The sequence below is a fragment of the Rousettus aegyptiacus genome, unplaced genomic scaffold (genome assembly GCF_014176215.1).
Source record: "Rousettus aegyptiacus isolate mRouAeg1 unplaced genomic scaffold, mRouAeg1.p scaffold_m13_p_4, whole genome shotgun sequence".
In the NCBI taxonomy this organism is placed as follows: domain Eukaryota; kingdom Metazoa; phylum Chordata; class Mammalia; order Chiroptera; family Pteropodidae; genus Rousettus; species Rousettus aegyptiacus.
The window spans coordinates 102,390,773-102,403,648 of NW_023416307.1; the positions used below are offsets into that span (position 1 = coordinate 102,390,773).

At 38.8% G+C, this 12,876-nt stretch overlaps 1 protein-coding gene across 5 annotated transcripts in view; it reads left to right on the forward strand.

The window, feature by feature from the left end:
• The window catches only part of TAFA4 (TAFA chemokine like family member 4), a 155,248-nt gene that overhangs the window by 34,241 nt on the left and 108,131 nt on the right, over positions 1 to 12,876 (forward strand). For all 5 annotated transcript variants that reach the window (XR_004950506.1, XM_036219490.1, XM_036219487.1 and 2 more), the window contains exons 2-3: positions 3,659 to 3,794; positions 9,351 to 9,466. Coding sequence is in view for 4 of the 5 variants with exons in the window: in XM_036219490.1 (XP_036075383.1) it covers positions 3,781 to 3,794; positions 9,351 to 9,466 (130 nt within the window). In the remaining variant the exon portion in view is untranslated. The remainder of the gene's footprint in view (positions 1 to 3,658; positions 3,795 to 9,350; positions 9,467 to 12,876) is intronic.

The window sequence follows — 12,876 nt, forward strand, 5'->3', positions numbered from 1 at the left end:
AATTCTTTCATAGAAATCAACTCAAGTAATTTAGCTTTTCTGTGTTATGTTCTGGCTCTGGCGTGTTTTCACTGAAATGTTTTGGAGGGATTTTGACCTGAAGTGCAGTTGTTTTCATCTGTTTGAAAAATGGCAGCTAAATTACTCAAGGTCTTTAGAATTCTTGCATGTTTGGTCTTAATTTGGAAAATAACACGCCTTTAAAAAATCTGCAGCAAATCGTAATCACTGTTTATCACCAGCTTTTCAGAGACGAGGCAAAATTTATTTAGAGATTAATATAAGAATAATCTTAGGCTCCAAGCTAGAATCTGCTAGCAAATTTAGTTCAATTGCCTATATGCATTTGTCCACAGGACTTTTCATCTACAGGTTGATGATCAATGTCTTGAATTCCCAAAGAAAGGTAGATTTATTTTCAATCTATTACTAAAGCATGAAAAGGTACTAAGACTTCCTGGAAATAATTTTTACAAGAATTGAAATAGGCACCTAGGTGCCAGGTGGCTTCACTACTTGCCAGCTGAACGACTTTCGGCAAGTCACCTGTCCTCTCTGTGCCTTATTTTTCTCATCTGTATATTTATATCTCATCAGGTTATAAACAAATCCTACTTTTAAGCGGGTTAATATTTTAAAGTGCGTAACACAGTGCTTGGCCCATAGTAGGCATTATGTCAGTACCTTTTAAATGAAAACAAATAAGCTTTTCTGGGTGCTTGAGTGAGTTGAATTAACCAGAACATTCCAACTATCAATTCTCTTCATTATTTGGGATTGGTAATAAATTCTAAATCACTTTAGAATTTCTTATAAACTGAAGATATTCTTTAGAATATCTTATAAACTGTAGGCCTTTTAAGTACATATGTTTTATTTTGATATGATTTCAACTTAATGAAAAGTTGAAATAATAGTACAAATAAATCCCATATACCCTTCACCCAGATTTACTAATTGCTTACATTATGTTTATTTGTTTTCTCTTTCATTTATTCATTCATTTTTCTCTTCTTCCCTTCCTTTCTTCTTTTCCCCTCTTTTTTTCCCCCCTTCAGAATCATTTGAAATAGGTTGGAGATTTACCCCTTTATTCTTAAATATTTCAGGCTGTATTTTTTAATAACAAGGTTAACAAAGACATTCTTTCCTAATTACAGTATAGTGATCAAAATCAGGAAATTTAATGTTGACACAACACTAATTCAATCTGCAGCTTCTATTTAGAAATTGTTGATTATCTTAATAATGTCCTTTATAGCTATATATGTATATATATGTATGTGCACATGTGTGTGTGTGTGTCTGTGTGCAGTTCATCCTGAGAATGTATGTGTGTATTTTTTCTAGCCCTAGATCCAGTGTAGGATCACAGTTGCATTTAGTTGCCATGTGTTTCTCTTTTAATTGGGACAATTCCATAGTTCGTTATGATTTTTATATATATAATCTTTTGTGACCTTGACAGTTTTTTAAGAATACAGAGCAATTACATTGCAGACTGTCCCTCAAATGTGATTTAGTCTGAATATAACTCATGAGTAGATTCAGATTTAAGGTCATTGTGTCTTCTGATTTTAAAAGGAACTATATGATATTTCATCATTGAAGGATTTTAGAATGAAAAAATGAGAACTTGATGCTATACAGATTGGCATGTGTGGAGTGAGGCGAGTGTAGCAAACAGACGTCAAGAGGTATTCTGACAGTGCTTATCTATAACAAATAAATAACTGTATTCCAAAAGAGGCATCTTAGGAAAGTCAACCCACTATGACTGAAGGCAAATAGATCAAGAGAAAGAGAGATGAAGCCTTGATAGTTCCTTGATAGTAAATCAAGTGTAGGCAGCATTTTTTTCTTGTGTGCAACAGAAATAAACATCTGAAGAATGGTCGGTCCCCTCTGCTGGGGAACCTCAAAGTTTCTTGGTACCAGGAAACACAAATAGGCATTCTGTTTTTTTGTCATAAAACAGTGACTATCTCCACACAATACCAACATGTAAGGTGAAAGATCCTCCAAATGCTGAGTGTTTTTAGTTCATTCTGAGAATTAGTGGACACATTAATTTTTTTTTTTTTTAGTCTAGTTATACATCATGTCTTTCGTCATTGAAAACACTGAGACTCTTTAAAAGTGAATTACTTTTGAAGCAGACTGATAGGAAGGACTGTGCTATTGTTGGGAAACAATGGAGGGAAATGAATGACTGGCAGGAAATGCTTTTGGTGCCGTGCATGAAATTTTTGGTGGCCTTGAGTGTACAGAAAGAGTTAATCTTTTCATGTGAGTGCCTAGGGTCCACTCTGGAAAAATCTGACTGAATGAGTTACTGCTCAGCCTAAAATTAAAACTCCTGGCTTCTCATCTGGCCTACAAACTATTAGATTACATTTCTTTTCATTGATGGAACCATTTTTTAAAATGAATTGAAAAAAAAAAAATCCCCAGTGGTTCTCTTTATGTGAAGAAAACAAGATAAATATTAGCCAGGAAAAGGTCATTTTGGTTTCCACTATATGGGAGGTGTTCATTATGATGGGTTCTGATAAATTATACTCCGTATTTCTTTCAAATAACAGAAAGTCACATTGTGCCCTTGGGTGGACATCAGGACAAACATAATAAAGTTGGAAGACCTGAGAGGTGAACATTTTCCGGTTTTTGTTTGAATACCTTATACAGTTACTCAAAGCCTCTTCCCTCTCGTTGAGCTAATTACTCAAGGCCCACTCTCTCCTGAAGCCCCAAAGGGGTGGGTCTTCAAGTCTGTGTAATTATTTTCAGGGGCATCTAAAGAAGAGAAAAATCAGTTGTGCTTTGTGATGGATTTGTAATGGGTTCAAATTATACTATTACAAAGTTTATTTTTATATTGTATTTGCTTTAATATTTATTGACACATTATTATTTCTCTGATCTTCACTACTTGGAGGGATGTATTTAACTTAGCAATGTTAAAAATGGTGTGATTTCATGTTTCATTATTTTCTTCTTGAGATGTCTTTGGAATCATCTGGGTCCTTTTTGTAAAAATGTTTTCACTGAGTGGAAAAGTCCTTTTAGGTTTGTGTATTCAAAAGGCAGTGTCAATTACGGTATTAACAAGAGTTCTTTGTATTTTGGTATGGTGTTTTGTATTGGAAAGACTTTTGCCCTCTGTTTTCAAAAAGCATCCTTGCAGATTGTTTAGCATCATCTTCAGGTTTGTATCACACAAAGCTAGGAATTCAGATCTCCATGCTGGCTCTATTCACTGCTCTCTGAGTCTGGGTCAGTTGCAGAACTCGTGCGATGGATCATCCCCAATGTCCATTTTCATTCTTTGGTTAAGGAAGTGGGAGAGCGAAATTTTGCATCATGGATGGTCTGGAAGGCTCTGTAAAGTTTTGAATGCCTTTGCTGTTGAGAGAACTTCTCCTTTAAAGCTGTGTTCTGTTAACTAATATGTGGCTAGTTAATGAGCGCAGAATTCTCTGTCTTTCTGCCCTTAACCCCATGTATATTAGGACACTGCAAATGCGGATGTGTTTGGCTGTCTACCGCTTGCCTGAAACTGCAGGTGTCATTGTAAAAAACCTTATTTCGCTACTGGAAATTTGTATCATTTCAACATTAAAATGCTAATTGCTGTCTTTTTTTGTTTTTTAAATAGGTCTTCCAAGCTAAGATAATTTTTCAGAACTGCAGAAATGATTGGTCCTAGCTACAAATGGGGATTTGGAGTCACTCTGAAATACGTTCTGGAATAATTGTGTTTGACTGGAACCAAATCTTATGAAGTCTCCAAGGTAAAATAATTTTAACACGTACCTAGAGATGATATCTGTACAAAATATTAAGAATTTAGCAAAACAGTATTTTAGAGTTGGTGATTCTTTATAAAAGCCTTTTTTTTTTTTTTACATTGAATTTTTGAGACTTTGGGGAATCATAATTTTTAAAATTTAAGCTCTTATCTTTGAAATTATTTCAGTTTGTAAAGCAGTGTTTTGGCTATTCGGTAGGGTGAAAGGTGAGATTTTAAAGGTAAACCAGCTTTGTTTTACGTTTGGACTAAAATGTTCAATGTGGAGGAAATTGAAGTTGAAATCTAATAGATGTGGTAGGTCAGAAGTCCGTTTATTGGGGGTCTGGACTATTGAATGAAATAAGGAGTTATTACTGAAGAGCTACTCCTCATCCCTAAGCATTTCTACAGGGAATCATAGCTATTGTTGAGTAATTACTTGTTCTGGGCACTGGAAGCTTGTCGCTATTCCCGCAGGAGCCTGGTATGTAGAATTGACCATGCAAGAAGAAGACAGGTCAAGGATTATCACCTGAGATTTGGAATGGCTGCCCTTGAGACTTCGGATTTGGAGTTTGTTGTTGGGACCCAGCTGGGAAAACAGAACCACTCCAACAATGTGCAATAGAGGAACTTGAATTTAGGGAACTGGTTACATATGTGATGGAAGAGTCAGGAGTAAAGCAGACGATATGAGGCAGCCCAGAAATTGGCAATAGTGGGAAGTTGCCCCCAGCTGGGGCAGGTGGGATGAAGGACGTGCCTACAGGAGGGTCCTTCAGAGGCAGCTGGAACCATAGGGGGCCTTCTGGTAGGAACTGGCACTGTGGAGGAGAAATGGCTAACTTTGTAGATCCTGCTCAAGACGGAGAGGGTGAGGAGAAATACCTTGGCCTTTCTTTCCCACGCTCCATGCTCCAGCTAGCATTCCTGTTGGTTAAACCCAGCGGGTAGCCAGCTGATTCAGGAGCCTGGGAAATGCATCCTATGGGAGTCAACCAGGGGAGGAGAAAGAGAGGACCTAAAGGCAAAATTGGTATAGGGTTTATATTTGAAACCTCTTCCCATGACATTAATGAACATGGCATGGGTTTTTTATACCTTAGAGGGTAGTTTTTCTGTCTGTCTGTCTGTTTCTCTCTCTCTCTGTCTTTAAAAAAATTTTCAGTTATGGTTGGTATACAGTATAATATTAGTTTCAGGTGTACGACATAGTGATTAGACATTTATATGTCTTATGAAGTGATCACCCTGGAAGTGGGTCTCCTCTTGTGGATGACTGACAGCCCCACAAAGTAAATTATGCACATGCCATGGAATCTTCTATCGGAAGATGGACAGTGGTGGGCACTGTGATGCACTGCAAGATTCCCTTTCATGAATGAAGGATTTCTTTCCTCAAGTTTGGGAGTGCTGCAGAAGATGGCCTATAGCCAGCCTCTTTGAATTGAGGGCTTGCCTAAGATGACCCTTCTTTTTAGGAATAGCTCATGGCCAATGACTAATCAACATGAAAGTATAAAGGCCTGGCCCTCTGCCCAACTTGGGACCACTGAGAAGAGACATCTCAATTCTGTAGCTCTCCATACAGTTTATCTGAGGCCTTTCCTCCTTCTAGCCTGTCTTCTTTCCTTCCCTCTCCTCCCCTCCCCTCCCCTCCCACAGGTGATGATCCCAAGAGCACCCCTTAATTAACCTGCTCACCAATTTTCATCTCACGGTTGGCTTCCCAGGGAACCCAACCTTTGGGATTCAGGCCATGTCAAATATACTCTCCAAATTAGGTGAAATCCATCTAAACGAGTTTACGTAAATCAGGGACCTGAAAGACCTAATCTGAATTGGGAGATTCTTGGAGATTCTAAATTGAGTGGGCCGTTGTGGTTAGAGGCAGGGGAGCCAACCCACTAAGCAGGAAAAAGTGTTTAATGACACAGTGGATGATAAGAGTTAAGAAACCAGTGGGAGACCTGGGCATCTGGAAATTGGATGAAGGACAAGAAGGTAGGTTTTAAAACCAGGTTGAGTCAGATGGTTTTAATTAGGAGAAAGAACAACTTACCTTGAGGATCTCAGGAACCTTGCTCACGACTCAGAGTGCGGATGTTGGCTACGTGGGCTGGGCAGGTAGATACGGTCCGAAGGGCTCTCTGGGGAGTGTCGACTGAAAGAAAGGAGAGCAAGGGAGAGCTCTGTGCATTTGGGTATCACTTGCCTCAGTCCATTTTCAGTGATGTAAATCTTGGTGTTAACCTGTGTCTGTAAATACTTAAGTCAGATATATGGATTGAATACTCAGTTGATTCTTTGTAAACCAAATATATGTATAAACTTTTGTGAATGGATTGTTTACTCATTTTTGGTAGACAGAATTCTAAGATGGTCTGAAAAAATTTGTACCCTCTGGTGTTTGCGTCCTGTGTTATCTCTTCCCCTTGAGTAGGGGCAGGTTTGTGAATGATGGTGGGGGTCACTCCTGTGATTAGGTTATGGTTATATGGGGAAGATAAAGGGATTTTATTAAGGCCCCAAATAAATTGATGTTGAGTAATCAAAAAAGAGATTATCCTGGAAAGGACTGACCTAATCACATGAGCCCTAGTGAGGTACTGGGCCTTTCATGGACAAGGAGATTGAGACTGAAGGGGCCAGTGGTGGGGGGCATGTCATGTAGCCTCTAAGAGCTGAGAGTAGTTCTGGCCGATCACCAGAACAGAGACCTCAGTCAAACAGGCCCAAGGGAAATGGATTTCGACAATAGCAGGGAGATGCTTAGAAGCAGTCTTTCTCCAGTTGAACCTCCAGAGAAGGACACACCCAGATGACACCTTGATTTTAGCGCTGTAAGTCCCCAAGTGGAGGACCCAGCTAGAATGTGTCAGACTTCTGACTTATGAAAACTGAGATAATATATTCATGTTTTAAACTGCTAAGTTTGGCAGTTAATTCATTACACAGCAATAGAAGACTATTCTGTTTATCTGATTCCTTGAAAATTTTTCCTTTTTGGGCCATTAATTCCTACTGGAAGCCAGGGCGCCTGCCTGATCCAGCCTGCAAATGTGTTTTGTTTGGTTTGTTCTGTGTTTTAGAAACAAAACAAATGAAATTAGTTGCCAAGATATAAAATGTGCAGACTGCACATCAGAATCCAGTTTCTCTTGGAAAATCGTAGCTGCCATTCCCGTGCTCACATCTGTGCAGTAACAAGCGGCTGTGGGAGCTGTGCACTGGACAGGTTTCCACAGTCCCTGCTGTTCGTCAGAACTTCTACCCACCAGCCTGCTCGCTCACTTGGAGGTATTGAATTTTCGACCCTTGGGAAAGAGAGATAAACCTTTGGAACAATTAGATCAGTGACTGATACTGGGTTTAACAACTGGAATTTTAGAATACTGCAGGTGGCACAGAGCACCTCATTCAAAAATTCAGCAAAAATGGAATCTTGAATCTCCATGCTTTCCCTACTCAATAATAACTTAATAATCAATTCCCTAAATTGATCAGGTAATTAAATAACATCACCTTAAGCTCACATAGGCTCCTATATTTTCTTTGCCACCTTTCGAACTGCTTTTAGGGTTTTTGTCTCCCGTGTGCATGCCGAGGTGGGGGAGACCGGAGATGTGCTTTGAGAAACCAAAGTGCGTGCAGGCCCTTCAAAGCAGAGACCCCATGGTTCCATGTCCGTTTAGAATGCTCTGGATTTCCCAGGTGAAGGGCACAAAGAAGCCAATGCTTTGTGGCCCTTTTAAGAGTTCTTCGAAGATGACCTTAGACTCTTGTTGTGGTCTGGCTGCTTCAAAGGTAGACTGAGTCTCAAATCAATGAGCAATATGACAACCTTTCAACAAGATATAGTTGAACTAAATTGTGAGAGAGGGAGGGAAGAAAAGGGGAGGAAAAAACAAGGGAAGGGAAGGGCAGAGTCTGCTCTGGGAGGAGTATGATGTGGCTACCAGGTCCCTAAGGCTCTGCTTTCCCTCCAGCAGGGGATCAGGGTTCTGGTGGAAGTCCCGCTGGGCTGGCAGCCAGGGTGCTAGACCTTTCTTTCCAGGACTTCTCAGGAGTTTTGCCTCTAGTGTTAGCTGAATATATATCTAAACTCATGTCTTTATTGTCTGCTCATGAATTGATATGTCTTGTATATATAGAAAGGAGGTCTCTATCACCCACCAGAGTGGATCACAGACACCATGAGACATGTGCTAGACAGAACCTAATGTCACTGGAGTTTTCAAATGCCAAGCCGCCCTGACTTGCTTGAAAAAGTTAATTTTAAAAAAAGAACAAACCAAAAGTTAATCAAGTTTTATTTAATTTCCCTATAATATCAAAAAGGGCAGATGAGTGAAGGGGAATACATTTTTGATATTTTCTTTTTATTCACTCTTTTTTGGGTTTGTTTTAGAATAGGCCACAAAACAACATTTGAGAACTGAATTTATCTTTGAGCAACTCTTTTGATACTGTCCATCCTTAAGAAATTAAGTCTGTTCATTTATTTTCACAGCTTTACTCATAACATTGTGTATGTCTAAGGTATACAAAGTGTTGATTCAATATCTGTAAGTTGCAAAATGATAATCATTGTGGCATTGGCACCACCTTTATCCCATCACTTAGTTACCATTTCTTTTTTGTGGTAAGAACACTGAAGACCTACTCTCAGCAACATTCAAGTATGAGATACAGTATCATCAGCTATAATATCCTGCTGTATATTAGATCCCCAAATTTGTTCATTTTATAACTGGAATTTTAATCCCCATATTTGTTTCCTCTACCTCCTAACTCCTGGTAACCACCACTCTACTCTCTATTTCTGTGGGGTTGTCTTTTTTAGATTCCATATATAAGTAATATCATAGAGTATTCGTGTTTCCCTATCTGACTTATTTCACTTAGCATAATGCCTTCAAGGTCCATCCGAATTGTTGCAAATGGCAGCAGGACTTCCTTCTTCATGGCTGGATCATATTCATATAAGGGTATATATACACACATACATGCTACATTTTCTTTTTTCATTAATCTGTTGATGTTCACATGAAGTTGTTTATTTTATATTCACCCGTACTTGCCCATCCATATTCACACCAAATTCTGAGCTATGAGGCTACTCTTTTAGGCCTTAATATATAGTCAAAGAAACCGGAAAAAAGCTCTTGAGCTGGATGTGAAACTTTTGTGGTTTCTTTCAGATGCACAGACCTGTATATTTGATTTGAATCCAGCTCTCAGTATACAGCTTTTAGATTTCATGATATAAAATAGTACATAATCTCAATGTTCTATCAGGTCAACTCAAGCTGTAGCCTGGGAATTCATAAATAGAATTCCCACTGCAGCATGCTGCAGACTTGGAAAACTCTTAATTATGAAAGATGTTTTTTGAAAATGGAGGTAATGCACGGTGCAGATAAGGTTTGATTGGCCCTCAGTTTCCTCGAGGGAGAAGAGATCCAGCACAGGGCATCTCCCAACTTCCCCGGATCGTGTTTGCCAAGAAGCCTCGCCTCACTGACTTGCGGCCTGCTCTCTGCTTTCTCTCTAGGATGAGAGTCTATGCTAGGTCCGTGTTGCTGTCGCACTGGCTTTTCTTGGCTTATGTGTTAATGGTGTGCTGTAAGCTGATGTCCGCCTCGAGCCAGCACCTCCGGGGACACGCAGGTAGGCCCTTTAATGCTCATTATGCGCCGTTGAGATCAATTAATAAAACCCTTTCCAACCTCAGAGTCCACATATTAGAAGAGGTACTCGACGAGAGCTTTTGATGGTGTGTAAATAACCAGAGAAAGCATGAAATACAGCAAAGTAAAGCAATTCTATGGTTAGTGCTTAAAGAGTGTTGCTCTAAGCATCTTTTAAAGATGTTCTCCAGGTTTTTCTTTTTCTTTTCCCTTCCTGAGTACACTTTCATTTTAGTAGTGATTTTTTTCAAGTAATCTGGAAAACCAGCAGTACTTTATTCACATTTTTTAGTAAGTACATAAAATTCGTCTTTTTTTTTCATTTTTTTAACAATTCATAAGTGAAAAAAATTTTACTTTTCCAATTACAGTTGACATTCAGTATTACATGTTTTGGGTGTACAGCATAGTGGTTAGACACATAAATTACAAAGTGGTCCCCCTAAAAAGTCTAGTACTCACCTGGCACCATATATAGTTATTATAATATTATTGACTTTGTGTATTCCTAATGCAATACTTTACTTCCCCGTGACTATTTTGTAACTGCCAGTTTTTACTTCTTAATCCCTTCACCTTTTTCACTTAGACCCCCAATTCCTTCCCATCCGGCAACTTTCAGTTTTCTGTATGAGTCTGTTTCTGTTTGTTTGTTCATTTATTTTGTTCTTTAGTTTCCACATATAAGTGAAATTATATGCTATTTGTGTTTTTCTGTTTGACTTATTTCACTTAGCATAATACCCTCTAGGTCAGAGGTCCCCTTTATCCCTGGGCCACGGACCAATACTGTCCGTGTCCTGCTAGGAACTGGGCTGCACGGCAGGAGGTGGGCTGCAGGTAAGCGAGCGAAGCTTCATCTGTATTTGCAGCTGCTCCCCAGCACTAGCATCACTGCCTCAGCTCTACCACAGATCATCAGGCATTACATTCTCATAGGAGCACTGGTCCCTGGTGCCAAAAAGGGACTGCTCTAGGTCCATCTGTGTTGTTGCAGATGTTAAGATATCATTTTTTTTTTTTATGGGCGAGTAATAGTCCATGTACCACCTCTTCTTTATTCAACTCTCTATTGATGGACACTTAGGTTGCTTGCATGTCTTGGCTGTTGTAAATAATGCTCCAGCAGCACTTCGTGTGTGTGTGTGTGTGTGTGTGTGTGTGTGTGTGTGTGTGTGTGTACTGCAGCTTCCTTTGAAGGCAGAACATCTTTACAGATAAACCTAAATTGACATTTACAGGGTCATAGCAAAGAGAGCTTTCACACAATTTAAGACCCTTTTAAGATGTGTGGAGAAAAGATGATAATGATTTTTAAGAAAAGTAAAAGAAAGAACAGAGAACAAAAAGGAGGTGGTAACTTTTGCATGGGACCTAAAATGGAGTGTTTCTGAAATTTTAGAGAATCATTCTGATAATTTCTAGTGAGAACTGTGTCTATACTTAGCTTATTTCTAGAGAAAGATTAAAATAATTAGTTAAGCATCTGTGTGTGTGTGCGTGTGTGCGCATGAGCCTTTTCTTGGTACATAAACATTTAAAATGACACAGACTTGGAAACTTCTGAATGAATTGTGTTTTCCTGAATAGTTTATATTCGATAGGCGACTCCTCGCCAAATTAATTTACTGTCTCTGCTTTGATAATTTGAGCCGTGACAATGTCAGGCATGCTTTGACTTTTTAGTAAAAAAGTGAAGCTTGAACCATAAAACACATATATGCCAGAATTGTGAAATCTCTCTCCAAGAGGTCCGGTATGTGGAGAAGTTTATTAGATATCCTTACCTTCAGACATATAGTGGTCATGCTTTCTACTCAGTTATTCTGATATTTTTAATGTTAAGACATAATTTTAGGCTTAAGAGGATTTTTAAAGTCTTATATGACTCAATTTTTACTCCTCTAGCTTTACTCCTCAAATTGGAAGAAGATGAGAAAAATAATGATTGCAATTTTAAAAAAAACACATAAAAGCCATACTATCAGGCTCCTCTGATGTGCCCCCGGCTAGTTGATTATTATGCTGTACGTATCTTTTGATGAACTTGTTCTTGAGGATCGAATTCTTGAAGTCATTAGTCTTATCTGTTTAATACACATCTCTTTTCTGGGTGTAGGTTGAGAGTCAGGTAGTAGACAGGCAAAGCTTTTCAGTGGGATAGCTTATCAACAGCAGATTTCCAGATATCCAGGAACTAGGCTTGAGGGCTTGTGCTGAAAAGTGATTAAAACTTAAAGGAAACAGAGGACATGACTGAACATTCAATTTTCTTACCATACCCTTTGAAAGGTAGAACTGTAAGTATAAGTTAAGATTATAATCATATATGCCTGAAATATGGACAGTACCTTCTATGTAAGGAAATATTTGGCAGCAATAGGGATATGAGAAGTCTGAGCAAAACCTGGCTAAATCCTGCTAAAGAAATGAAATTTTCACCCTAGAATTCCTAGATGATTTTATTTGCATTATCATCACTTCTGGTTTTTGATTTTTCTTTGGCTTTTGGGAGGTTCTTACTGCTTTCATCTTTGGAATTTAAGTTCTCATCCCATCATCTTCACAACCGTTAAAACAATCAAGGCAGGTACCTGCATATTGAGGGCTCTGTCCTCTCACTGAGCTTGCCTGTTGCCTTGACAAGCATCTTCACAAAATTGCCCTTTGCCCAACAGCCAAGACCTCCACAGTTGACCTCTGGCCTCCTGCTGGTAGTGTGTGTCTGTCGAGAGGGAGGACTTCTGAATCCTCCTGTGAACTCTTACTGCCTTACATGATTCTTAAGTTGTGTCCCTGATGCCTGGAATTTAGTGGTGCTAAATGAATATTTATTATTAGGCCCATTAATTTTGAACATTTGTCACTATGTGATTAATTACGTAGTTTTCTGCTGGTGGTAAAAATTCCAAACAACATAGACAGATGTGAAAGAAACCCTCTTAACTTTTTGTTGACTATTGTATTAGTCAGAGTTCTTCAGAGAGAGAAAAGTAAAAGGAGATACAGGCATATTGTGGGTTCAGTCTAGACTCCCACAATAAAGCAAATATCACAATAAAACAAGGCACCTAAGTTTTTGATTTGCTAGTGCATATAACTGTTATGTATATACTATACTATAGTTTACTAAGTGTGCAACCGCATTATGTCTAAAAAAAAATGTAATTCTTTATTGCTAAAAATGCTAACCATCATCTTAGCCTTCAGCAAGTCATAATCTTTTCTGTTGAAGGATCTTGCCATGATGTTGGTGAAAATGCAGTATCCGCGAAGTGCAATAAAACGAGGCGGGCCTGTGTGTGTGTGTGTGTGTGTGTGTGTGTGTGTGTGCGCATGTGTGTGTATAAAGAGATTTATTATAAGGTATTGGCTCACACTACTATGGAG